Source organism: Curcuma longa, chromosome 1 (assembly GCF_044706935.1).
Source record: "Curcuma longa cultivar G26 ecotype Majalengka, Jawa Barat chromosome 1, ITB_CL_G26_1.1, whole genome shotgun sequence".
NCBI classification, from domain to species: Eukaryota; Viridiplantae; Streptophyta; class Magnoliopsida; order Zingiberales; family Zingiberaceae; genus Curcuma; species Curcuma longa.
Genome location: NC_133861.1, coordinates 20,430,552 through 20,456,873, shown reverse-complemented (window position 1 = coordinate 20,456,873; position 26,322 = coordinate 20,430,552). Strand labels below are relative to the sequence as shown.

General features: G+C 38.2%; 6 protein-coding genes and 1 non-coding gene across 7 annotated transcripts in view; 2 read left to right on the top strand and 5 right to left on the bottom strand.

Annotated features, from left to right (window-relative positions):
* LOC141825886 (putative zinc transporter At3g08650) overlaps positions 1 to 1,199 on the bottom strand; it is a 2,652-nt gene extending 1,453 nt beyond the window's left edge. The window contains exon 1 of the mRNA XM_074713161.1: positions 1,072 to 1,199. Coding sequence (XP_074569262.1) covers positions 1,072 to 1,199 — 128 coding nt within the window. The remainder of the gene's footprint in view (positions 1 to 1,071) is intronic.
* Positions 1,200 to 1,383: 184 nt separating this feature from the next.
* On the top strand, positions 1,384 to 5,356 carry LOC141841140 (pentatricopeptide repeat-containing protein At1g62350). Its single transcript, XM_074729268.1, has 2 exons — positions 1,384 to 1,742; positions 4,547 to 5,356. The coding sequence occupies exons 1-2, from the start codon at positions 1,407 to 1,409 to the stop codon at positions 4,931 to 4,933; spliced, it is 723 nt and encodes a 240-aa protein (XP_074585369.1). The 5' UTR covers positions 1,384 to 1,406; the 3' UTR covers positions 4,934 to 5,356.
* A 969-nt stretch (positions 5,357 to 6,325) lies between these two features.
* On the bottom strand, positions 6,326 to 10,702 carry LOC141833957 (sorting nexin 2A-like). Its single transcript, XM_074721446.1, has 5 exons — positions 9,710 to 10,702; positions 8,906 to 9,115; positions 8,540 to 8,800; positions 7,281 to 7,367; positions 6,326 to 6,520 (listed from the first exon to the last, which is right to left on the bottom strand). Exons 1-5 carry the CDS (start codon positions 10,607 to 10,609, stop codon positions 6,443 to 6,445), a joined length of 1,536 nt encoding a protein of 511 aa, XP_074577547.1. The 5' UTR covers positions 10,610 to 10,702; the 3' UTR covers positions 6,326 to 6,442.
* A 3,054-nt stretch (positions 10,703 to 13,756) lies between these two features.
* LOC141839100 (uncharacterized) lies at positions 13,757 to 14,367 on the top strand. Its single transcript, XM_074726767.1, has one exon. It carries the CDS (start codon positions 13,779 to 13,781, stop codon positions 14,223 to 14,225), a length of 447 nt encoding a protein of 148 aa, XP_074582868.1. The 5' UTR covers positions 13,757 to 13,778; the 3' UTR covers positions 14,226 to 14,367.
* Positions 14,368 to 15,481: 1,114 nt separating this feature from the next.
* Positions 15,482 to 17,215, bottom strand: LOC141839090 (uncharacterized). Its single transcript, XM_074726756.1, has one exon. It carries the CDS (start codon positions 17,031 to 17,033, stop codon positions 15,528 to 15,530), a length of 1,506 nt encoding a protein of 501 aa, XP_074582857.1. The 5' UTR covers positions 17,034 to 17,215; the 3' UTR covers positions 15,482 to 15,527.
* A 355-nt stretch (positions 17,216 to 17,570) lies between these two features.
* On the bottom strand, positions 17,571 to 17,642 carry TRNAP-AGG (transfer RNA proline (anticodon AGG)). The gene has a single exon. It is a non-coding gene; the product is annotated as a tRNA-Pro (tRNA).
* An 848-nt stretch (positions 17,643 to 18,490) lies between these two features.
* On the bottom strand, positions 18,491 to 25,430 carry LOC141845697 (5-amino-6-(5-phospho-D-ribitylamino)uracil phosphatase, chloroplastic). The gene is made up of 11 exons (XM_074733736.1): positions 25,279 to 25,430; positions 25,069 to 25,185; positions 22,968 to 23,036; positions 22,776 to 22,880; positions 22,147 to 22,201; positions 21,548 to 21,621; positions 20,438 to 20,521; positions 20,221 to 20,361; positions 20,064 to 20,129; positions 19,762 to 19,871; positions 18,491 to 18,866 (listed from the first exon to the last, which is right to left on the bottom strand). The coding sequence occupies exons 1-11, from the start codon at positions 25,369 to 25,371 to the stop codon at positions 18,698 to 18,700; spliced, it is 1,083 nt and encodes a 360-aa protein (XP_074589837.1). The 5' UTR covers positions 25,372 to 25,430; the 3' UTR covers positions 18,491 to 18,697.
* Positions 25,431 to 26,322: the final 892 nt, after the last annotated feature.

The following is a 26,322-nucleotide window of genomic DNA, read 5'->3' as shown; positions in this document are numbered from 1 at the left end:
GCTAACTATTTTATTGCAGTTTTTATGGTTAAATTTGTCATGGTTGGTTATGTTGTATGCATCACAACGCGAAGGTTTAGTTTTGCTGCTTCCACTCTTTATTGGCCAACTAATCTAAGGGCATACATGCATTACAGATTGTATATCCATAATGTTCGCTTCAAATATGACCTGCGAACTATTTCACCCAAAATATTATATTGGTATACAATAATTTTGAAGATAATTTTTACTGAAAAATGGTTTCTATATTAAATGAAAAAAGGATAATATTTTTCTTCTCCAAAGGACTTGTGAATAAGTTTAACGGGTACAGGATAGAAATGGAATTACAGTTGATAATGGAGAGCAGAAAAGGGAAAAAGACGGAGCGATGCGCGGTTAATAACGAAAGGTGAAAAGTGTAGAGGATTATGAATTAGAGGGTGAAAGTGGATGGGACTTATAGTCGATAAAGAGCATGGGGAGTTTGCGATTAACGACTGAGGAATCGTGTTGGAGAATGAGGTTGTAAAGGCTATCAGATGGTCGACGGAAAAACAACCATTAAAAGGATTTAAAAGGCGTTATAACGCCTCGGATGAACGGCGGCCGCGTTGCGGCGCGTTAAAAGTTTTTAAAAAGTTAGAGAGTGGTAATAATTTTTAATTTATTAAATTAATTTTTATTTTAATATTAAAATTTTTTACGTAGTTCTGGTTGTTCTGCGGTAGGAGGTAGTCGATCAGAACGATGCTTTGCACAGTTTGATATTCAACAAATAAGTAATAATTATCCTCTTGCAGCAGTAGTAGCAGAGATGGTGGACCCATCTTATATTGTACTTTCTCCATGATCACTTGCAAAATTTCTCATAAAATGAACAGGAGTCAAGAGCTGGGACATAGACATCATTAGAAGTCAAACAACTTGCACCTCAACTTGCTCAACATCCCAGTTCTCTACCACGATGCGTACAATGAAAGGGGCAACTATTCCCCTTTATTCTCCTTCAGGCAACACGAATGCCGCCTCCTCTGATTAAGGGGTAGCCGCCTCCTCTGATACCAACGCAAGGGGTTGAGGGATTACCTACTATTTTCGGTGGCGTTGCAGTCCGCCAGCGGCGAGGACGGACGGATTCCGGAAGCGGAGAGTGATCGCTGACCCGGTCGAGTATTGTGGTCCTCGAGAAGGCAATTAACAGGGGTATACACCATGTGTACTAGTAGATTTTAGGCAGAGAAGTTATCGCAAAAATCCAATCGCCATACGACACGTCAGAAGACTAGGGCCGCGTAGATTTGCGAGTGAGCGTTAATCTCACGCGTCTTCTTTTATAAGGATAATAATACGATGCGGCTGACCAAGTCAAAATATTTGTCCTTTGGACACAACCAAAACCCTAACGGACTAAGTGGTGCCCCATGACTGCCATGGCTTCCGGTCTTCTGTGGCGACGGGCCATTAGAGAGCTCGGCGAAGGCAGCGGCTCGGCTGTTCGGTGCTTCCTTCTTCCGCGCCGCTGCTTCGCGTCGTCATCCGCCTCACCAACTTCGAGCCCTAGCCTCTCGATCTGGCGGCGGAAGAAAGAGATGGGGAAAGAAGGCATCTTTGTGGTCCATCAGCTGAAGCGGCTCGCTTCTGCTGGGCCACGCCTTGACCGTTTCATGAAATCTAATGTCACTCGGCTTCTGAGAACGGATTTGCTCGCCGTGCTCGCCGAACTCCAGCGCCAGGACCACGTGTTTCTCTCCATGAAGGTGAGGCACATTTTGGTTAATCTTTTTTCTTGTTAGATAATTGTTGTGTCGTTGTATTAAGATGAATTTTTTGCCTCTTGCTAAATGGCACAAAGTTGAGATGAAAATTGAAGGTCAATGAGACAAAAATTATAGTCTTTTGGTATCCTTTGTTATATGTGATGGTGGATATCAGATTTTGTCAATGACTAAAACTAATTGGATACCAAGTGTGCCAAGGATGAGCCACATGCTCTTGACCCGCATGGAAAGAATGATGCTCGAGTGGACTAAGGTTGCCAACACCACTATAATCGAATCAATTCATCAATAAGTAGAGGAAAAATGTAAAGTTGGGAGAGGAAGGGTGGAGTATGACATCTTTGTAGTTGTTCATGATGTGTCCTGAAGGTGGTGGGCATGGGGCTTTGATCATCTACTACTCTTCTCGTCATGTCATATCACGGCCAAGTGTTGTTAGGAAACACAAACTGTTGTGTGGCTTGAGAATGTAGCCTACAGTCGATGTTCTAGGAGATCCAAGTTAGTAGGGTTCATGTGCTTTTGTTGTAGGGTTGCTGGTCTTGTAACACTGCATTTTTGATGCAATTGCATGGTCGGATGCTAATGGTGCTTCACTGGATAGTAGGTATTCCCTTGCCAAGACTTTATCCATGATTCAGGTATTCTTGGTCAGAATGATAGGGAATTAGGTTGCATTTTTCATCTCAAGAGTTCTGCGTGAATACCAAGACTTTATCCATGATTCAGGTATTCTTGGTCAGAATGATAAGGAATTAGGTTGCATTTTTCATCTCACTTGGGTTCACTCATAAAAAGTAGGCATGCGTTGGAACCTAGGGGCACTGATCATCCTTGTTCTCTGTCCTCAAATATTTTTACTGAAATTCTGCTTTTAGGCATTGATCCCGGGGCCAGGACATGCTTTCTTCCTTGACTCTACTCAAATTCACATGATAGAGTAGGTATAGGATCCTGGCTTGACATCCACTAGTCATATTTGTTCTCCATGCTTGAGGTATTTATAGTCAGAATTCTACATTAAGATGTGATGATTTGCGGGAGTTAGGTTGGGCTTTCAAGTTTATGACTTACCAACCTACCTGAGTTTACATATTAGGATAGTAGTAGCAGGTAGAGTTTGCAGAAGTGGGAGATAAGTGTTCCCTTTAATCCTTTATGTTAACAAGAAAAATATAGTTTTTCATGGTTAAATGCTAAATTTATGTGAAGTTCCTTTTTAGATTGAGGATGCACCCTCAGTTCTTGTCTCTGCAATTGCAGAGATGACCAATGTGAGATCATATGGGTCGATCATCACCTCTTACTACTGTAGGTTAATATCCCTTATGAGATATTGCCTTTTCTCTGTAAGTAATGGTGCTATTATTAGATGGGTAATGAGCTGTGAGCATGCATGGACCACATCTAGCATTAAACTGATCAAATCTTTCTAGTTCAGTGGAAATATATAAAATTTTCCCTACAGCTACTCTGCATGTCAGGGTTGCAGGGAAGACCATCTACCTTGGTGAGGGTCTGTGATTGGGATTGGGATCATAAGGATGATTTGAAGGAACAGTATAACATGTTTTTGTTGGATATGTGACTCCAGCCACTCTCTCTAGCGAGATTGGGATGGAGGTAGTTCCCAGTGGCCCTATGATGGGTGCCAAAATTGCAGGGGGTCATGAGATACTGAGAGTTTTCTTCATTATATTAGTGGGAAGGTCACCCTCACATTGATTCCTCTAGTTGCTTTGTTAGTTCCATGTAAGATTATTATATGTGTTCTGCTTTGTATATAGTTTAATGGCTGGATAAGATCTATGAAGTTGACTCTAAATAGTTGGACACATGACTTGTTGTCATTGCTGTCCATTGGTTATAGAAATAAACAGCTTTATTTTTGGGATGCTTACAATGCCATCAAAGCATTCTCTTATTTTAAAGTATCTTTAGAGTGATTGACCTAACAAAGCTTGTCCTTATTAATGTTGAAAAAGAGCCTGAATGCTTAGATTCACCTTGCCAGTGTATTTTTGAGAATGAAAGAATTGATATTAAATTATGAGTGCTTAGATTCACTTTGCCAATGTATTTTTGAAAATGGAAGGATTGATATTAAATTAACGACTAAGTTATTTTATTTTATTCTTGTATTTAATTAGACAGGTCGGTTTCTTGGTTCCCCATAAAAATAACGAGATCAATCCATATTCCCACTGTTGTTTACTTGATTGCACTTCTCAGCTCTGCTTTGTTTTGAAATGGAATACTACCAATTGCCTCTAGTTAACACTTTAATCCTGAAGCAAGCACATCCTTCGTTTTTGACTGTGTATACTTTACTCAGGCACACATGCCAACCTTGCCTCCAAGTACTCGGTCCAATCCAATTAGTAACTTTATTTATGAAAATGGTTCAGTCAGAAGGATGGATTTAAGGTCAGTTTCATTGTGACCATTATCTTTCAATTATAAGAAGTACCTATTTAAAGGCAAAACGTGAATGCTGTGAACCCTACAAGTTGTTGGTCGATAGGTAAAATGTCAACCAACAACTTGGCATTGCTTCTGGAGTGACTGGACTGGATGTACTCCACCATAGTTTGATTTGTGTAGTTGCTTTAGAGTTCTTGTTTGACAGATTCATGCTTTATAAGTATTTGTGTTAACCTTTCTGTCAAAGTTTTATGTTTTGTTTCACAAGGAAAAAACTTTTTTTTTCCTTCGTTCTGACCAGAAGTTTGCACTCATATCTAAATCAATTAGAACATTGCTGACCTCGATAACTTCATTAGATATATGATGCTGTCAGGAAGGAGATATGGTATCGGCCTGATATGTACTTCTACAGAGACATGCTCATGATGTTGGCAAGAAACAAGAAGTTGGAAGAGACGAAACAGGTTTGGGCACATCTGAAGAGCGAGGAGGTCCACATTGATCAGCATACCTACGGGGATATCGTGAGAGCTTACTTGGACGGAGGGCTACCAGCCTTTGCAATGGAACTTTACGAAGACATGAGGAATTCTCCAGATCCGCCATTGTCTCTTCCATTCCGAGTCATGTTGAAAGGTCTCATACCCTATCCTGAATTAAGGGAAAAAGTTAAGGAGGACTTCTTGGAGTTATTTCCGGGTATGATCGTATATGATCCACCAGAAGATTTGCCTGATGAATAGCAATTATTCTCGTTCCGAAGCGCGGCATCAAAATTTGTTTTGTCAATCTGCAAGAGCAATTCCACAAGGTGATTGTGCTCCATGGATGTAAGCTTTTGATACTGCTGTCAACCAAGTCTATCAGAATTGGTTCTTTTGTTGAATAGAAGTTGAAGAACTGATCACTCCATGAAATGGGCAATGGTTGTAGAGTAGCACCACTAATTGCTGCAACTATGGTATGATTTGGAGTGTCAATGAAGAGTTTTATTGTCATGGTACCTGAATAGTAAATCAACTTCTGTAGATAACGATCTGTGATTATGCTGCTTAATCGTTAGTGGGGCAGTGTGTCATTCTAGTCTGGAGAAAATAAATAAATAAAAGGGTGTTCTTTATTATTATAATCATACAAGAGTTCTTCATTGTGAAGATTATCAAAAAGATGCCTCAGGGATGTTTGTTATCCTTTATTTGTTATATTGATTTACTGAAACATGAGAAATTGTTTATTGTTGCCAATTTGACATAAAAACTAAGGATGGTCATGGATTGAATTTGGATTGGATTTCAAATTTTCCGTATCCATCCTCATATATTATATTTATTATATTTATTTTCATATATTTCATTTTCATCTACATATCTATTGGAGGATAAAATTTTACTAGACCCATCTTTATAAATCGAATCAGAAAATTTTTATACCTTGTTATTTAATTATCCGATATCTGGATTATTCGATTATTTAATCATGTCTAAAGTGAAAATTGCCATCTCTAATAAAAATCTTTTAATGAATGTATATAATTATTTATTTTTTAAACTGTGGAATACTCACTTATCAATTTAGGAAAAATATTTATCTCAAATTAATAAAAAGGCATAGAATTTGTTTTGTTAATTTGAAATGTAGATTGCAATAAATCTAGGAGAAAATAAATTATTTTATTTTATTCAGTAAAAGTAAATAAAGGTGGTGAAATATTCTTTTGAATAATAATTAAAACAAAAACGTCTATTTAATGGTTTTAAAATAATCATCATCATTATACATATATATATATATATAACCAAAAATGATTAATTTATTTATTTAAAAATGAATTAATTCTGACACAGTTTGAGGATCACACACTGTAACTTATATTTGCCCTTTATATTGAGCCATGGTGGCCTTTTGGTCATTTCATTAATATATCTATAAATTATAGCCCGTGATAAAGCAGTTTGGCAGGCAAAGATTTTTTTTTCTTGACACGTGGCATTGTGTAGATAACTGAGCATGGCGAGAATTACAAATTAAGAGAAAGGGCACCCCTAAAACCACCAACAGGACAAAACTGCATCCAACGAGAAGCAATTAGCCTTAACATCACCACAAAACAGATTTTAAGAGGCACTAACACAAAATGGAAGCAATAAAAAATTTTCATACAAGAACAATGTACATGTGTCATCATAAAGTGAAGAGTAAGTACAAAAACGAGATGAAAAAAGAGGGAAAAAAGGTTCTTACAGTGAGAATTATTAGCTTTGCCTTACATAACAACTTGTTTCTTCCGCTAAGGGTGCCCACGCATTCCCAAGTTTCTCCCAATGGCCCACCTTTCAAACATCCAAGAGGCGAAGATGGTTAGGTTTCGCCAAGAATGAACTGACTAAATGAAATGAAGCACATATTTGAAGTGGTTGGTCTGGTAGCATTGCTATGGGTTTTAATCCCCACAACAATGTGGATAAATTGGATGTTTGGTGTTGCTTCATTGAGGCACTTTGTGATGCTTCATCAGCACCAACCTAAATCATGTCTGGTAGATGCTATGATATGCTAGTAAACAGAGAGTGACTTATAATTATGAGAACATGACTAATGAGCTAAGGTCCTGGGGTAAGAATCCAAGAAGCACCACCATCTGGACCTTCAGGAACCCATTTGCAAGATACTAGACTATCTTGCCACCTATTGACTTGGAAACGTATCCAGATTTCGACTACATAACCACCACAGAATAACAGTGTGGCAGACAGGTAGCCATCGCCAACAATGAGACCATTAAAATCCCAACATGCAGACATCAAATATTTCAACTTTGCAATGTAGGATTCGTGGTCAGCGCATTTCTAGCTTATTATCCACAAAATGACGGCATCACGAGCAACACAACAAAATTCAAAGGATTGTGTTAAAAAACAGAAGGTAAATGATTTGCACATAGAATCTTGGTGGTAATGTTGTGTGGCTTTTGGTTAGCAGGCATCACTATCCAGAATAGTGTGACTATTGCATAGGGAACATAATTTTCAGAATGCTTGCAGGTCGTTTAGTCATTATATGATGCACCAAGGAACAAAGAACTTGCAATACCTGGCTCGTTACAAACCCTTTCAGCATGTTTAGAAAATCATCATGCTTCTCTCTATCTAGTCGGTCGAGCTCAGTCCTGTTGTTATCCTGTAGAATCAAAGGTCATTACAATACTATCTTTCAAGAAAGCATACATTTTCCAGATTCATTATTAATAAATTTAAGTTGAGAAATAAAGAGCATCCTTTCGTGATATGTATAAATGGTACAAAAAAAAAGAGTTATATTCATATATGCCATCTTATATCATCCTCTAATCCATATTCATAATCTGATAATAATCACAGTACCAATGATCACTTCATATAACGTCGCTGACAGAAAAATATGATAAGTATGATTAGGAAGGAGGAATTTTCGAGATCCATCAATTATAACACTCCATTCGAGTAACAGTGAGAGAAGTCTTGCAACTCTAAGCATCCATGTTATTATTAATGTGTTGTTATGAAATTTCAGTTAATGCGTAGGCATACTGCAATTTCACTACACCAAAGAGTTCTTGCTAAAGTGCAGGCCCTAACAGGCAAGTGCCACTAGTTCCTACCTTCCATGCTATATTCTTCAAGTCATTCAAACCCAGTAAATAGTTGGTGGTAGGATTTAGTAATGACACAGTAGATTCTAAATACTGAGAAGCATAAGGTAACCTTTTTGACCATACAAAGGGCGGGTAAGGAATCCAACCAGATGCAAACGTACAGCATGAATTCAAGGGACCTGAAAATTGGCACATAATTTAAAGTGCATGTTAAGTTTATCTACTATAATTAAACCAATAACATGAGCCTTTAGATTGTTTGAGGGATATAATACGAGTTATTGAATATAGTCAGAGCAATTAAAGAACTACTTGATTGCATGTGGATCAACAATGTCCATAAAGAACAATAATGAAAACATCAAAATTAGGGCTAATTTTGACTATGCAGACAATAAAAGAATAGAAAAGTTGCAAAAAACTCACACCTGGCCGAAATTTTAAGTGGCCCCTTTTACCAATTTACAAGCAAAAAAAGTAACTAGGACTAATCTAGCAATATGTCCTTTCAGAAAACATACTTCTACTTAAAGAACTTCTGATTATCACTTCTAATCGAGAAGACATTTAACTTCTCCAAATAATTGACATGGAATTTCAGATGCTGATGCTAAACAAACACCAGAAGCTTTAAGCAAAAAGGAAGTTAATAGAAGTACAAATGTTTAGCTGATTGTAGTTCTTTTTCTTATTAGCTCATTGCAAATTGGACAAGTACCTTTATCCGTTTATACTCTCTAACTGCACAGCTTTTACTGTCCTCTGTAATACTTATTTTTCCCTTCAGTTCTTCCAATTTCTGGAGTCTTGATTGGTCACCACCAAATATCTTTGAGGATGCAGCTTCAAGTTTCTCAACCTTTGAATGCAAAGATGACAAATCTGACATAAGTGTTTGTACAGTCAATAGAGCACTGGCCCTGTCTGAGAATCCGCTCTGAACAGCTAACATAACCCCAAGATATTCGTGCAAAGTAGACTGTCACAATATATCACATTAAAGAAAGAAGGTGAATTTAAGAATACAAATTAATTTTCTGAGCAGAGAATTGAGCATCTATGACTCAATTTATCTTTTTGTTACCAGATGTTTTATGGTTAGGGCATTCAGCTCCCCATATAATCTGCTTGCTTTTACAGCAGCAGTGGCCACACGTTTGGCATCAGTAGCTAACATCTTTTGAGAAAAGAATGCACTCTCCTCTGTCTCAAACTTGGTGAACTTGATGAATGCCATCCCAAGATCTGCCATTGTCTCACCAATATCTTGTTGTGCCTTCACAAGTTCTTCAGCCTGAATAAGGAAAAATTATTCAACTCGTTGGTGTAAAAATAGGAACAGCTTAACAATGACATATATATGTGCTTGTTCTCAAGCCCATGAAAACCTTCTAACACTATAAACCCAATTTGGCACATTGAAACACATTGGAATTTAATTTCATTACCACATTACTGAATTATAGATTTTTTCTGTTTATGGACCTAAATCAAACCCAAGTCAAACTTGCCACTCCTAATGGGCTTGATTTAAGGTAAACAGTGAGTATATAGCCGCTCACATTTGAAGTTTATCATCGACATCCAAACATAACTTTTCCATCATTAACATAGAAGTTTCATGACTTTTAAGTCTTGAAATGAAAAATAAGGAACTCCTAGTAAGTCAAGCTTCAAATTATATCAGGTATACAAAATCATAAGCTTAATTGTTATCTCATTGTGATAATTTATGCATCAATGGCTTGTTTATAAAGGCTTTTTTGCTAAGATATCCCTGTAGTTGAACTGAAAATTTAGATGTTATGCAGAAACACAATTACAAATTGTTCACCAGTTAACTGCATCAATCACAATTGATCCCTTTTCATTTTAGATTTATTAGTACCTGCAGTGATGTTGTGCTGATCTGCTGCTCGAGGTCCTGCATCTTATCCTTCCTCTCCAAGAACTCCTTATCCTCCTCCACCACCAACGGCTTCACCCCTCCCCAATCATTAGACACCGCCTGCTTCAGCTCCTTAAAAATCCTCAGCAAGTCCCTTCCTTCCTTCGCCGGCTGCACCACATCTTCCGGCGCCACTTGCCCAGCTGCCCCTTCCCCGAAGAGCTGCTTCGGCAGCCTCGCCGCCCCATCAAGCATCCTCGATGCCACATCGGTGTTCGCCGGCAGCGGAAGTTTCCCCTCCGCCTGAAAGAAAACCCTAAGCTCATCGCTTCTTCCGATCACCGGATGCTCCGCCAGCTTCCGCAGGTACTTCTCGATCTCCGCCCGCCGCTGCTCGACGAACTCGTGCTTCTGCATCATCTGGCTCTCCACGATTCCCTTGTCCGGCCGTTGCGGGATGAAGTAGCCCCGGAACGCCTCCGAGATCCGGGCGGCGAGCGTGACGACGTCGCGGAACCGTCGACGGACGGTAAACTCGGTGGGGTCACCTTCGGAGGCGTCGGCTCGGACCCAAGTGGTGATGAGGTAGGTGACGTGGGCGGTGCTACCGGTGACAAGAGAGTTCGCGGCCTCGTATACCATTTCCGGATCGGACACGGAGATTGTGAGGTAATCCGATGTGGCGGCGCGGACTGTCCCGGGGGAGGTGCCGTCGCGTTGGGAAACCCAACTTCCAGAGGATGAAGCGGCCGAGGCGGCGTTATGGGGATCGGAGGAGGCTCTTCCAGAATCGGTCGATGGCAGCGAGGAGGCAGTAGCGGCGACGTCGTCTGTGGAATCGTCGGAGAGGGCGAGGCTCTCCATTTCCTCCGTCAACGGCGGAGATTCGATACCCATCATCACCGCCAGATTTCGTGGGAGCAACGAATTTTGTTGTTGGGAGGAGGAGGTGAATCGAGAGACGGTGAACCGGAGGTGAAGGTACTTACGAGGTCATCCGGCAAGGCAAAGGACTTCGTCGTGTGTGGTGGAAAGAGAAAACAGGGGTGGTGGTCATGCCAGCCACGTGACGCATGACCGGTGGGTCGACCGGTGCGGAGTTGGAAATAAAGCGGTATTAGATGTAGTTTGGTCGAGTCATGATGCATTTGTGGAGTTAAGAGTTAGACTAGTTTTATATATATTAAAAAATCGATCCAATGTATTTTTATATATAATATTAAAAATTCACAAAAGGAATCAAAAAAAAAAATTAGCCGTTTTTTTCAAGTCACATGCGTTTTTGTTTTTTTAAGAACAAGGATTAGTGTGTGGAGAAAAAGTGAAAATATTGTTAAAGATGAAAAGTGTTACGGTCGCGAGGAGTGGATCGAGGTTAGTCAAGTTCAAGAGTAGCTTATCAATCTCGACTCGGTGTGATTCATAGAGCCCGAATCGAGTCGAATCCTCCGGCATATTGATCCTCTAGTCGAGTCGTGTGGGTCGAGTCGGGTGAGTCGAGTCGTGTGGGTCGAGTCGGGTGAGTCGAGTCGGGATCTAGTGGAAGCTCTTCGCAGAACAAGTCCGAATCCTCCAAACAGACGACTTCTGCCTACTCTCAAATCAACCGAGTTGACTCTGTAGGCCGATCCGAATCCCTGACGCAGAATCTCCCTCATGAGCCAAGTCGATGCCCTTCGATTTTCCTTGTTCTGTTCCTTAAAAATCACTCCCTCCACCATACATTCCTGAAGGTCCCTTTGACATCTCTACAATCAATCATAGTAATATCTTGACAGATGTACGTGATATGACCTCTCAAATAAAAGTCAACGATGGGACACATACTCTGAATATCCCATGCCCTTTAACAAGTCTATAATAATGATGGGACCTTCGTTGTACTTACGAGGTGATGTGACCCACCAGACTCATATATATAAGGTTGGTTCCGTAAATGAGGGAGGTATGCATTCTCACCATGTTACATCCTCTTTACTTTCTACTCGTCATCTTTCTTCCTCACGAACTGACTTAAGCATCGGAGTGGTCGTGCCAGGGCAACCCCTGACTTTCCGTCTCACGGTTGCTGTGAGTGCATGTTCCATCGTTTTCACGGCTCCTCCTTCTTAAGCTTCGTTCGAGCTTGGTGCTAAGAAGAGTCGGGTACATCCAGGGGCGGATCTCAACCAGAAAAAAAGAAACGAAGAGAATTTAAAGGGGAGAGACGGTGATTTACTATACGATAATGGGTAGGATAAGTTTTTTTTGTGTAAAAATAAAAAAGATACCTGTTTCTAAATTATGGAGCGTTATATATATATATCAAAAGACATCTATCACATTTAAAATAATATAATTATCATTCATTACTATTTTTTTTATTATCTCACTTAAATCTGGAATCGATTGGGTATATTATAATAGTTATGGACTATTATACATATTATAGCAGTTACAGACTGTTACACAGGTGGTAGTAACTCTGATATCATAATTGTTATAATTACAATATAGTTGTAGTTTATATTTGTAATAACTATAATTTTATAATAATTTTATAACAATTATAAAATTGTACGTAGCTGTTATAAAATAGAAAATAACCTTAAATAAAGATGATTAAAATTTTTTGAAAAAAATTTAAATAATATTCTTTTGGACCCAAGTTTAAGCCGTTATGGGTTACACATGGGAAAGTACTTAAAAAAAAAACGACTTAGAACGTGTTTGCAACAGAAAAGGAAATACGAATAAAAATAAAACGATGATTTAATTTCTAATCCCTTCTTTTTCATTTCCTTTACGTGGAAACGGAAGAGGAGGAAAAAAAATCAGTATCATCTTTCTTCAATTTAATTTAAATTTGCTTTTCTCTAACTTAGATGAATTAAGCTGATCTTTAAAAAAATGCACTAGAAAAATAAATTCTTAATATATTTCTTCACCAGGAAAAAAGCTGACATTATGATCAATATCAAAAAATCATTATTATTTAATATAATAATTATCCGAAGAGATCCTACTCTAATTTTTTAATTTATTTTCTTAAATATTTTGTTATTATATATATTTGTCAATAATTCAGGTTTTTACGATCTAATTAATGGTGGACCCTATAAACTTTTTTTCTCGACTATGAAAATAAATTCAGAAGCACAAATAACAATCTACTTAATAATAATGATCCACGGTCTCCATGATACATGAAGTCTCCATTACATGTACTTACCGATACATGAAGAGTTACAAGATATGCTTACCATTACTATGATCCTTAATTAAGATGTACTTACCACTGCCCGGGGCAAAACATAGAGCTCGTGTGAAAGAATGATTCTTGTTGACGCGTGAGTTTGTCTCCCAAGTTCCAAGAAGTTGCCTTCCCGTGGAAATGCTTAGAGCCAGTTTTTACATAATAATTAATCTGCACTGGAACATGCAGCAACTTAAGACCACGTGAAGAATGTGAGGCATACTCAGCGAACTTTCTTTAATTACGTATGTATGCATGGTCAATTCAGCTATATATCTAATTTGCTTGAGTTTTTGTTTTAAGATAAGAAAGCATCTAATTGACACGAGTTGCACACTAATGCTTTAGTTCAAATTAACATGATACCATACCCGTATTATTGGTTAAAAAATTGAAACCTTCCAAAAACTCAAATTTGAGTGCAACTCGGATTTATTTATTAATGCATTACACTAAATTAATGACCCTATAAATATGACATCTTCTACTTACCGCAAAAGTTACATGTGCTTTGAGAATTTATGCTTCACCACCAAAACATAGTTTTTAAATCCAAAGCACATTTTTGAAATCGTTCCCAGATATGATGTCCACATTTTATTCCAGGGTGTGTGTTTAATTTACTCATCACAATTAAGTTCACAAAGTCAATTAGCCCGGCTTTAATAATAAACAGTGCGTGATCATCAAGAGGGCTTTCTTTATTTTGCCACGAACGTACCTGCGGGCTTCATTTATTCGTCATGTGCTCCCGCCCTTCTCGTATATAACGAGTCTCCCCTCGCACAACATCCGTCACGAGGCACAGAGAAGGCAGAGAGAACCGGTTCAAAAATGGGCAACAGCCTTAGATGCTGCTTGGCTTGCATGTGTCCTTGTGGCGTTCTCGATGTTGTCCGCGTCGTGCACCTCAGCGGCCGTGTGGAGGAGCACAGCCGCCACATCACCGCGGCGGAAGTCCTGGCAGCGAACCCCAACCATGTCCTGACCGAGCCATGCTCGCAAGGAGTGGCGCCGAAGATTGTTATAGTCGCACCTGAATTGGAGCTCAAACGCGGGCATATCTACTTCCTCATCCCAATATCTGCGTTGCCAGAACAGAAGAGGAGTCACAATAGTAAGAAGCATGTAAAGCTTACATCAAGGTCAAATATGCAAAGAAAGGACGGGGAGATCCTCCAGGAGAAGAGAATTACTCACCCTAGTCGTCGTCGTCATCGTCGATGCAGTAGGGTCGGAGAATGGCAACCAAAACTAGAGAGCATATGTGAAGGAATATGAGGGCAGCCAGTGGATATCCATGTAGAATAAGTTTTCCATTCTAATTAAATAGAAAAGAGCAAGTCTGTTTGTCTGAAAAGGAATGACCTGGAATGAAGCCTTGAAAAAAGAGTAGGAAAAGATGTAAAGCTTGTGCAATCGTTTGGGACTTCACTTCAAATTAGTCAAGATGTCTGATTAATCTAAGTTTATGCAGTGTACAATGATGCAGCTATAGCTGAAGTTCCTAATTCTTCTAGGTCTCTTGCAATCTAACAAGCATCTTAAACATCAATACTTTCAGAACTTCAAACAGAAGTAAAAACAAGTGTATCACCATTCTTTTGGATAGACTTTGATAGATATTAATCAAATAGAACTGAGCTGAGCTGAAAACAACTAAGCAAACGTTTGATTTACTTCTCTATGTAGTTTTTCTAGGTAGTCTATAGACGTAAAATCATTATGGAACGAAGCAAAGGATTATGAGTATTGAATAAATAAGATATTGCCCTGTGCATTTATTCAGTTAATGTAAACAAATCTTTGTTGGCGCATGGAAGTTTTTGAGTAAAATAAAAAGGCGTAGGTGTGTGGCTATATAAAAGAACTGGTTGCATGTTCCATTAAGCAATAATAGATTAATGTTCTTACCTGAGCAAAGAGATCATATTTGATCCTTGTGCCAGAATTCTTTTCTTAGAAAAGAGAACTAGCAGATTTGCCAATATAAAGATATTTTACAGCTAATATGTAAAATTCCTTAACCCAATCCATTGACTATAACTCCACTTGGATCAAGAGATAATAGGAGTAATATAGGTATAAAATCAATCCACACAAGAAAGATTGTTTGGCAGAATACTTTTAGGTGAATATGGTTCCGTTAGCTTGTGGAACAGTGAAAACTAAGAGCAATGAATCAATAGACATTAAAGAAACTTAGAATTAGTTCACTTTGTCATGGTCTAGGGCTGTCACGAGAGAGGGATACTACAGCCAAAATGCACAGATCTAATGACCTACTTGTGTTAAAATATTAAATAAACTGAAAGTTAGATGATATTAAATAAAAAGAAGCATCAACAAGTAAAATCAAGGCTCTTCTTAATGCTAAAAAGAAATCAGATAAGAACAGAAAAGAATTGTCTCCTCGTATACAAAATGGGAAAATCAACTATGATTGTTCATAGCTAGCTACACATTTCATCGCTATTATCCTATCCATTCATAAAATTTTGGTGCCGGTAATAATAAAGAACTGAACAAATAATACCTCAAAAACTATGCATAGCCTATACTGCGGCAATATTTGTTTATCTATTACCACCACTGGTGAACAAGAATACCACTATTCCTAAGTAAAGTGAACAATTTTAGACAGTCCCCATATGTGTTTTTGTATTTGGGACTCCTTTGTCCAGGGCAGCACTTCTGCCATCGGTTATAATGGCACTCGAGAAAGAGCTCATCAATCAAGCAAATTGTCCCTGTCTTGAGGAGCCGTGGAACAAGTTCAAACTCAGTCCCCTCAACATCCATCTTCATCACAACATAGTCTTTCTCTGTCACTGTCTGCTTAAGCCATGCAGCAAAATCAAACCCCTGAATGGCATGCACATTGCCTGATAAAACTTTGTCATTGGAGTCCCCAATTGGCCTGATCCGACCCATTCCTTGGCCTTTCTCCACATCATGGTTATCAGGATCATGATTAATCTCAAAAGTTAGTGTCTCATTACGCACCCAAGCTGCAAAAGGCAACAAATTGACTCCTTTCTTAGTGCTGTATTCACCATGAAATGCCCTATCTGCTTCAATTGCATAAATTTCAAAGGAATGATTCTGCTTTGGGTACTGTTTCCTGAACCAGCTGCCAATGCTTGACCCATAGCTCCGTGCCCCAACATCAACATAGGCATATCTCTGCTTGAAGCTTATATCAGCAATTGAAGGTAGGTATTTGACGTTTTGGATATTCCTCTTGAGGGAAATCCACGGCTTAAGTGGTTCCTCCTTGATGAGAGGCTCTGCAGATCGTAGAATCTGGAGTTTGTGCTCAGGCAGAGGGCAATGATTACTAGAACCCTTTTTAGGCCTAACAATCTCGGCACTTTCTTGCTTCTGAAATACAATCTCTTGGAGAGGCTGTGGTGAATTCATGCTATTGATTTCCCGAGACAACACAACAATGCAGTCCGGAAAGAGCTCAGTAAGCGAGTGAAGGCTGTAGGCATCTCGAGCAGAGGTGGTGAGCACAGCGAGGAACCAATGTGGTCTCAGCGTCCTTGTAATCTCTGCCGCTAGATATGCAGGCTGTTTGCTCCGGTCGAGGCTTTGGCCAGCGAAAACGAAGTCAAAGCTACCATTCTTGAAAGGAAGTCGGAGAGGCTCGCCACCACCCACCACCAACGGTGGCGCACTCTTCTTCGCGACGCCAACGGCGTCGGGGACTCCGATCTCCTTCAGGGCAAGGACCTCGTATCCTGCGGCGGTATCCATGCAGAGGGATTCCGATGCCGATGAGAGGAATCCCTCCGCGATGAGATCCTGGAACACGGAGGAGTAGTATCCGACGGCCTTCCTCCATTTTATGGTAGTCCAGAGAGCGCGATACGAGGGATTGGAGGCAATTGCAGCAGAGGAAGCGGGCGCCGCAACGGCAAGGGGTTCAGCAAGATTGGAGAAAAAACAGTAATCGCCACCACCGCAGGAGCCTCCGCGGAGGGTAACCACGTAGACGAACCGGAAGAGGAGTATGGAGACGAGAAATAGGATAACGCGGAGGAGAAGATTCTGCACCGAGCTCGGCTTAACCGCCGGCTCCATCGCCGGAAAGAACAGATCAAAGAATCCCTATGCACGTCAACAAATTACGAAAGAAAGAAACAAATGAACGAAAGGCAAACCCTAGTCGGCAGCGGAGAGGGGTTTAACGGGAACAGAACCGGGCGGAGGCGTGAATGACGACGACGACGAGAGGGCGGAGGAGGGGGAGGCGATCGATGAAGGGGATGGTTTCCTCGGCGGCGGACAAGCGTACCCTCACGGACGGACGGCGATGAACCCGTTTTTTCGAAGCGGTTCTGTGTGTCCCGGTAAAAAAAAACCAACGGGCGGAGTCACGTCGGCTAAGCGAGACGCGATCACGGCCGCCCATCAAATCCCGTGATCTTGTGGAACGTGACGAAATAACGGTAACACGGCAAAGCCGAGACGACGATAGGGGCCCACGTTTCTGGACGTGATGGCATATCGGTAGTTTTGATATAATTTGAAATGAATTTTAAAAAGCAGAAAGATTTGCAGGTTTTTTTTTTACTTTTGATTCAAATTAATTTTGCAAGAAATGAAATCTCAAAAAATGGGGCATTCCGAGAATTGAACTCGGGACCTCTCGCACCCTAAGCGAGAATCATACCACTAGACCAAATGCCCGGATGCATGAGATGTCTTCTGTTTTAATATTTATTGTAATTTAATTTATTTATGAGCTCCTCTCCAACCTCCCACACGATCCTTCTTTCATACTTCACAAGTCTCCCTTTATCCTTTATGGTCAGCTGCAATCTCTCCTTCACTATTTTTTTTCCCAATTATGAGATTTTTTTTTTACTCTTCTTCATAATCAGACTCTTCCTTTTTAGCTGCTAGCACCTTCCGCCTTCAGTTGTCATTTACAAGGTCGTATTCATTTTTTACCATTGATTGTAAGCTATTTTATTTTTTTAATATCGTCTATAAAATTTTCTCTATAAAGAAAAAAAACATATTTTCCTTTCAGTATTTTTTTAAGAGTTTTTGCAAAAAAAACATTAAAATATTTACATGGATTAATAATAATTTACATGAAATCAATAAACCTATATCCTATTAACTAGGTAGGTAGATTAAAAAACTAATTCAATTAGATTTTGGTTTACTTCAGTCCGATTGACTTAAATGTTGATCAAAAAAACTTTAATGGAAGAAAATAGGCTTGGAATAACGCGGCCCCACACCGCATTGCGTAATATTCAGAAGATGAGCACGCCCACCAGGCAGGATGATTGACTGACAAAACAAAGGCACGAATCTACTGAACGTGAAGGGGCACTCCACTCGAACCAACAACTCGACTTCAATGGGTGAGTTTAGTCAAGTCTCAAGTTAGTTCATATGCCACAAATTGTTCTGGGATTTTACTGGGGCAATGGTGAAGATGGGCAGCATTAATCAATTAGGGTAGCTTACTTCTATATACTTCATTCATTATCTAAAAATGAAGTGTGGAAGCTTTTAGGATATGAAGAAAATATAAAAAGAGACATAAAAAAAGCAAAGCAAAATGGATTACATTTTAATTTGTTTTTAAATAAAACGGCAAAAACTCCAGCCACAGGGCATACATAACCTGTGATTGGGGAATCAAGGAAGGTGATGTATGTACGAGGCTTAACCTGTTTATATTTACTAAAAAGAAGGGTATAAAAGAGGGAAGAAAAACAATGAGACTAGTAGATTGTGTCAGTCATGAGCTTTCTTTTAGGTGGCGACTTATCTATGATCTGCTTCTGCAAGTCCATGAAGTTTGATCCTTTGTGAGCAAATAATCTTCTAAGGTTGATCACAGAGAGTTCACTGTAACTAGCAACAGCCAGATCAGCCTGATCCAACTCGTACCTACAGTGAAGCACAAAGATCCAATCATTTTTTACAAGAGATGTGTGAGCAAACAAATGTCAACAGTGGAATGAAACGACAACCATCTTAAGCAAAAGAAGCAATGAAACATGAAATCGATATCAGAGCCATGCATAAGTAAATACTAGCATGGATTGTCAGATCTCGGACAATGTCAAATTCTGTCAACCGACATAATGTGTTTGCCCATAGATACCAGATACAATGAGATATCAAATAGTTAGGAACTTTTCAACTCAGGACAATTAGTAGCAACCCGACTTTTCCATAAATATTAGGGTGCAGTTCTCAAATGTGATTCAACTGTTCCGAGAATTGGTGTCATGATTTCTGAATGTGTATACACACTAAAGCATTTTTCTATGGAAGTAAGAACTTAACACAGTATCATAGCAAGGATCCTGATTCTGATTCCTGCTAGTGACAGCAGAATCAGTAGACACAACAAATTTAAACAATTAAAATGCAAGGAACATTGACAAACCAGATTCAACACCTTTTCACAATGAAGAAAAACCTCTACATCTAGGTTAGACGGATGCCTAAACCAATGTAACTAGAATTCTTGAACGCCTCTATAGGCATTTGGCTTAAACAAACTGAAGTTATATGTTGATGAGTAATGCTTTATTTGCTAAGTGCCAGTCCAACATAGGAATAAGCAACTTAGCTTAGCTATTTAGATTTATGATGATAGCAGTATTTCCAGGTGCTGAATATGATGAATCTAACTTTAAGCAATTTGCTAAGTGCAAGTCCAACATAGGTATAAGCAACTTAGATGAGGAATAGCTACTTAGAGCCATGATAGATGGTAGTATTTCCCGGTGCTGTAAGATAAATCTAACTTTAAGCATGATGTAAAGAAACTTACGCAGGATGAGCACCAATCAGACCTACAACCATCATTGTGCAGTTATGAGCAGCAGTAATGCCTCTTGGATCATCCTCAAATACTACACACTTGGAGGGCTTCCTGTCCATCTGCCAAAGAAAATTAATAACACCAAGCAACTTAGTATTTACAGAAATTTGCATACAGAATTTTCTGACTATTGTCTCAGTTTACTCCAGATTCTCTAAGAGTCTAAAAAAGATTGAGGGAGCATAAAAAAATTAAACAAAATAAAAGGTGATGGACTGTTGAACTGCTATCAGGCCTAAGCAAATTCTTACCTTCAGGGCAGCTGAGAGAAATCGATGAGCTATGGACTCCATCCCATCCTCTAAAGTGACAAAAGCCTAGATATAACAATATACAATCATGAGTCACCTGGAAAAAGATGCGCATTAACAGAGCATGGAGAAGGTTAATGAAAAAATGATTACTCACCTGGAAATACTTCTTCAGGCCCATCTTCTGCAAGCATTCATGCATATGCATACGATCTAGGCTCGATACGATGGCACAAGGAATGCCTGCTGTATAAATTGCATCTAGCCACACTTTTAATCCTTCAATTGGTTTATCAAGCTGCAAAAATACAAAGTTGTTAAGTAGTTTATATAAAACTGATTTTGATGATTATCCATGTGCATGAAGAAACAACCTTCAGAAGGTTATCATAATATAACTTTAACAACCGCGATTTCAGTCTTTCCAATTCACTTTCTTCTTCTGCCCAGCATAAAACCTGCAAAGAAAATCCAAGTAACATTTATTTTTTGATGCCTAGAAGATTACAACCAATTCAATTATGGACTAAGAAAAAAAATGAAGGAATAAAGGCTGCTTCAGGAGGTTTATATGGAATATCTAAACCTTTATCACTTCAATTGGAAATCAGATATTTACACATACTTATACCAACTAGCAAGATAGAATTGCATTATTTGTAGCTATGTTTGTGCAATTTGTCAACGTTTGTACTAAAAAAAACAAAAGGGCAGCAGTCTGGTGCACAAAGCTCTTGTCAATACAAGTCCTGGGGAAGGGTCTATTGTACGTAGCTCTATCATTCTTTGCAAAAAGGCCATGACTCGAATCCATAACCTCCAAGTCACACGGTAACAACGTTTGTACTAAAAGCTAAAAGAAAATTCTGAAAGCTAATATACTAATTCCATAGCCACAATGAATGTGATCTTTAACCCAAGGACCACTTGGCCATGCATGACAGTAGAAACTTAGTGACATCAAATTAAGCTGTAAATTCACTAAATAAATTTCTTCTTAATTCACAAAATAGTGCTGACAGACAATGTATATTTGAGTGGGATGAGCCATTTTTTCAAAGACTAGGTCTCTATCACCTTCGGAACATCAATTAGATCTACCGATCATCATGTCATCATTAATGTATCTGTCATCACCTTGGATTGTGTCAAATGAAGCAAAAATTGCATGCTAATCTATTGGTATACATGTTTTAAGTGGTTTGTCTTAGAGATACACCCAGGAGAATGCTCCAGCAGAGAGATACACAAATTTTGTGCTCAGCTTTAATGGAGAATAAGTTATTTAGAGGATGTATACACTAGAGATATTTGTACAAAAACAGTCCACCAGCATCCTAAGGGAGAATCTTTAAAATAAATTGAAAATGGCAAGATACATTGAGGGTGACAATTCTATATGCAGTGATGCAGTTATTTAATTTATTTAACCAATTATGATTCCATAATGGCTGAAACACAGTAATCCAAGCATAGATCGTTACCTTTCTCAGAACGTGATCAGCAGCTGCATGAAGAATGAGTTTGCGTGTATGCATATCCTCTGGAAATTCTTTTCCTATTTTGAGCATGGTATAACGAGACAACTATTACATAAGTCTTCCCATAAGTTTTAAGTTTTAGTCAAATGCAAACATGAAAAACCAAGAGAAATTTTGATTTGCTATGAAAATGCACTGTCCAACCTCTTCAGGATAAAGAGTGAATTACTCTTATAAGCAAGATGTTCTTAAGAGTGGAAACCTGGGTGTTTTTCATCACATAAAGGGGAAGAATGGCTTATCTAAAGCAATATTGCATCGCATAACCCAGGTGTTTTTCATAGACTAGAATGGAAGCTTTGATTAATATGTAGCTTGATACCTCTCATAGGTCAGTTCAGTAATTTAGTGGAAATAATAGCAGACATTGAAGATCAATTGCCAAAATAATATTAAAAAGAAGGAAATTCCAGATATGGAATCTGGCACAGAAGGGAATATCTAAGTATGCAGGGTTAGAATTACAGAAATGGTGGGGAAAACTTCAAGAGCACATTCATGGAAAATCCAATACATAATAAAATGATCTTTTTGTAACATACCCTCTTCTGAAGCAAGCTGTTTCCAGACATTTAATTTCAAAGACCGTGTGTCCACCTGAACAAAAACAAGGTCCCATTCATGGAATACAATACAGAGAACAGATGTAAGAAGAGCAAATGAAAAAAGCTACAGCCCACTTGACAAGTGATCTAAAACATATAACAGTTTCTTGCATATATAATTTCCAGTTATCTATTACAAGCCCAAAGTTACTTTGCAAAACAAAGATGTCGTTGTAAAGTCCTAATCACTAACTAAAGCTATATGTTCAAAATCTGGGCATATTGAGAATTGAAGAACTTTAAAAGTTAATCATCAAAAGATTCTTCATCTAACTACTATTCTAGCAGCAATGTCTTATTCATTTTGATGAATTTTTATGCCAGCTAAGTTTCCAACTTTCAGAGATTATTCTAGTTCAATTTCTCACATTTTATTGTCTATGCAGTTGCACCTAGATTTCCATGGTGAATCATGAAGAACACATTTGTCTCCTCCACAAGCTAGATAGTCTTTGAAACAACAAAATGCACATTAGCAATCAGCAAATATTGTGATCGCTTAATAGATTGCTAGACTTTAAAAAGCATAACCAACTAGAATAATGCCAAAAAGCTTCAATTATTACCATGACATTGTCCCATGAGAAGATAAGACCAAAAGCTTCATCTGGCTTCATAGAATGTCTTACTCGTTGGAGAAAACACTCTTGTAGTCTATCATTTAGGTAATCCTAGAAACATTGGCATTACAATTCTTGTAAGCTAGGATCAATATATTTCACAACTATGTGCCTAAACAAACAGATTAGAATTCATACCACATCAACCTTTAGTGGTCCATCCATTCTAAATGTTTCAAAACCTTCTCCGTATTCAGCGCCAATTGCCTGAAACCAGTATGATGCAGAACTTGGTTTCAGAAATAAGTAAACCGAGGCAAACAAAATGAGATAACATATTTCACAAATGAATTCATCAAACAAATACAAAGCTTGACAGCAAAATGAAATGATAACAGTTCTGTATATTAGAAATTGGACTCGGCAACTCAAATAGAGTGAGCTTAGCATCAAAATGACTCTATCTTAATTAGAACTGAATTTCTAAGTTAATCAAAATATAATCAATTAAATTCTATGTGATTATATTTTTAAAGAAAAAACAATTGATTGAATTATTTAAGTTTGGATGTCAAGAAAGAACATAAAATGATCGCAGATGCTTACAATTCTCCTAATCTCCAGATTAGCTTCAGGTTAAATATCTAGATGGTAAAATCTTAAAGACAATAAGGTAATACATTCTGAAAATACAATGGAGAATGAAGTTTAGAGTGTAGATATTGATAATATTGATACCATGTGGGCTTTGATAACAAATCAGGTTATTCATATGTAAAAGTCAAATCTCCGAGGGTTCAAAGGCATCACTTATAATGAGAAGTCATGTGATGACTCAGAGATAATTAGTTTAAAAATGCATGCATCAAAGATCAGGAAAATTGTAAAAGTAAATCCTTTATGGATATAACATAGCTAAAGAAGAAGAGAAATTTCCAAGTGAGGCAAATTCAAAGCATATGGTATCTTCTATCTATTCATTAATTAAGGATTGCAGTAGGCATTTGCCAATATGTAGAAGAAAAGAAAGTGACAAAGATTTATGTAAATATTAATTGTACAAAAGATGAAAATCAAATGGAGATAAACTCTCGAGTATATTAATAAACTACATAGACAAATAAGGATCAAATTGTTGGATAATAAGGAAGAAATACATACAGAATATGTAGATACTAGAAAGAATATAGTTAAAATATGAGTATCTAGAAGTAATTAGATGTAGCTACAATAGATGATAAAATGAGAGGGAAAAAAGTTGATATGATATGAACATGTTGAAAGGAAGTCAATGACTCCCATAGTTAACAAAATTAAATAGATGATAGGAAGATGTAAAGGGTACATGAAGACCAAAAGATATTAGTCTATTTAATATAAATAAATATATCAATTTATATATTACCAATGACATAGCCTTACATAAAGCCCAATGGATGGACAAAATATAGCCAACCTCAAAAGGTTAGGACAAACATAGCTTAATGATGAAAATAATAGAGACATATGACCTATGCGTGATGGAAAAGCAGAAGAGTAAACACCCAAACATGTCACTCACTTTCAGAAACCACATCAAGGACCAATGAAAGCAATCTCAATGTCATTTCTATAACAATATTTTCTTCAAAACATGGTTGCATAAACATCATAAGCATCACTAAGTCTGAATTTATTTAAGACCACAAAGAAAGATTTATGGAAGGAACAATCTCATCTTTACCTTTGCAATCAATGTTTTTATTTAAAACTAATTGTTTGGTGGTGGTTGCATAAACATCATAAGCATCACTAAGTCTGAATTTATTTAAGACCACAAAGAAAGATTCATGGAAGGAACAATCTCATCTTTACCTTTGCAATCAATGTTTTTATTTAAAACTAATTGTTTGGTGGTAATTTAGATATTTTAGTTATCGGATGTGTTTAGGCATCTATCCAAGAAGGAAATATAAGCTTTCAATGAGGGACGGCTGCACAAGGAAGAACTAAGTTTGGCCATAAAAGATATCACCACTTGTACATTAAACTATTGCGAAATTCCTTGATTTTGCTTGTTTACTACCACAAATTTATTAAATTCAAAAATTTGACCATCGTTTCCTCCCTACCAAGGATTAAAAACTGAACCCTAATAGCTTAAATTCCTGCCGCGACAATCACACAACACCAAACAAAACGTTTAAATTCAAGCGTATGTTTTTTTCCAGAATTCATTCGCATATCAGAGATGGGATGGTGAAGATAACTAAATCACATTAATCCATGGATAATAACTCATGAATCAGATTGAAATCACCTCCTCCACAAAAACCTGGCCGGGGACTCTCGGGATCCCATTTCCAAAACCCTTGTCCCCAGATCCCGTCGCTTGGCAGAAAACAACACCGCTCCGTTTGATTGAGACCTTCAATCTCTACAACAATTAACACGAAAAATCAGGGCTAAACACACAAATCAAGGGAAACAAGAGAACACCAAACAAAAAGTCAGGGAAAGAAGCATCGACCGGCAGTCGAAACTTCGCCGGAATCGAGGTAACTCCTCGGCCAGACAGCGGACTCGGTGGCACCAGAGACGAGCTCCGGATGCTACACTCCATGGGCTTCGCGAGGAGCCGAGAAGGTGAAGGGGGACCAACGATAGTGGCTACTGCAGGGCTTTCGTTGCCATATTTATTTATTTATTTTCCACAAATTAATTTTCACAGGCTCTTAATCGTGTATTTGTGTCATCGTGTCGTGTGGTCAGAATTACGAAAAAGTACAAAATATTAACAGATAGAGCCCTATTATTTCATACGGTCGTGCAAATTGATCCCTAGAACTTGGAGATTGCAAATCGTGTAACGCAAGAAGGAACCATCGCTCTTCGGGGGAAGGGGCAAAAAAAGAACTTAAAAACTAAAAAAATAAGATGAAATAATACTTTTTCCAAAGTAAATGATGTTCAAAAATAATAATAAATATCATGAAAAAATGATAAATCGTTACTCTAATGATTTATCATTTTGCAGTCTTTTCAGTTGAATCAACTAAAAGTTTAGTTCAACGTTTTTATGCACAATAAGATTTTTTTGGTCAACTTTCAGATTTGGTTTGGTAAGCCAAAATGGGATGAAATCTAAATGGTTCAGTTGTTTGTCTACTTATAAACTTATAAATCCCAATCAGTCTAATGGACTCAATCTCTAGAGGTGGTCGGTCCGGTCCCACGGAAATTTCCCACCGACCACCAGAGTAAATTGGGAAGCGCATACGGCGGCCAATCCAGATGCCCAGCATCCTTTGATTGCGTTCCCCATTTGAAGAAAAATTCCTGCAAATACGCCGTAGCTGAGAATCGAACCGTGGATCCCTGGGTCACAATCCAAATGTCTACGATTCTACTCTAAACTGGGCTATAATAGTTCAATTAAATAGACCGGGTGAATTAAACAAATTAAATACGATTCTAATTTGATTTTTGCTAATTTTGGTTTACGACAAAACGGATGTTCACACGCAGTTTGCAATCAACGACGAAAGTAAATGAAGAAGAAGCAAAATAATTA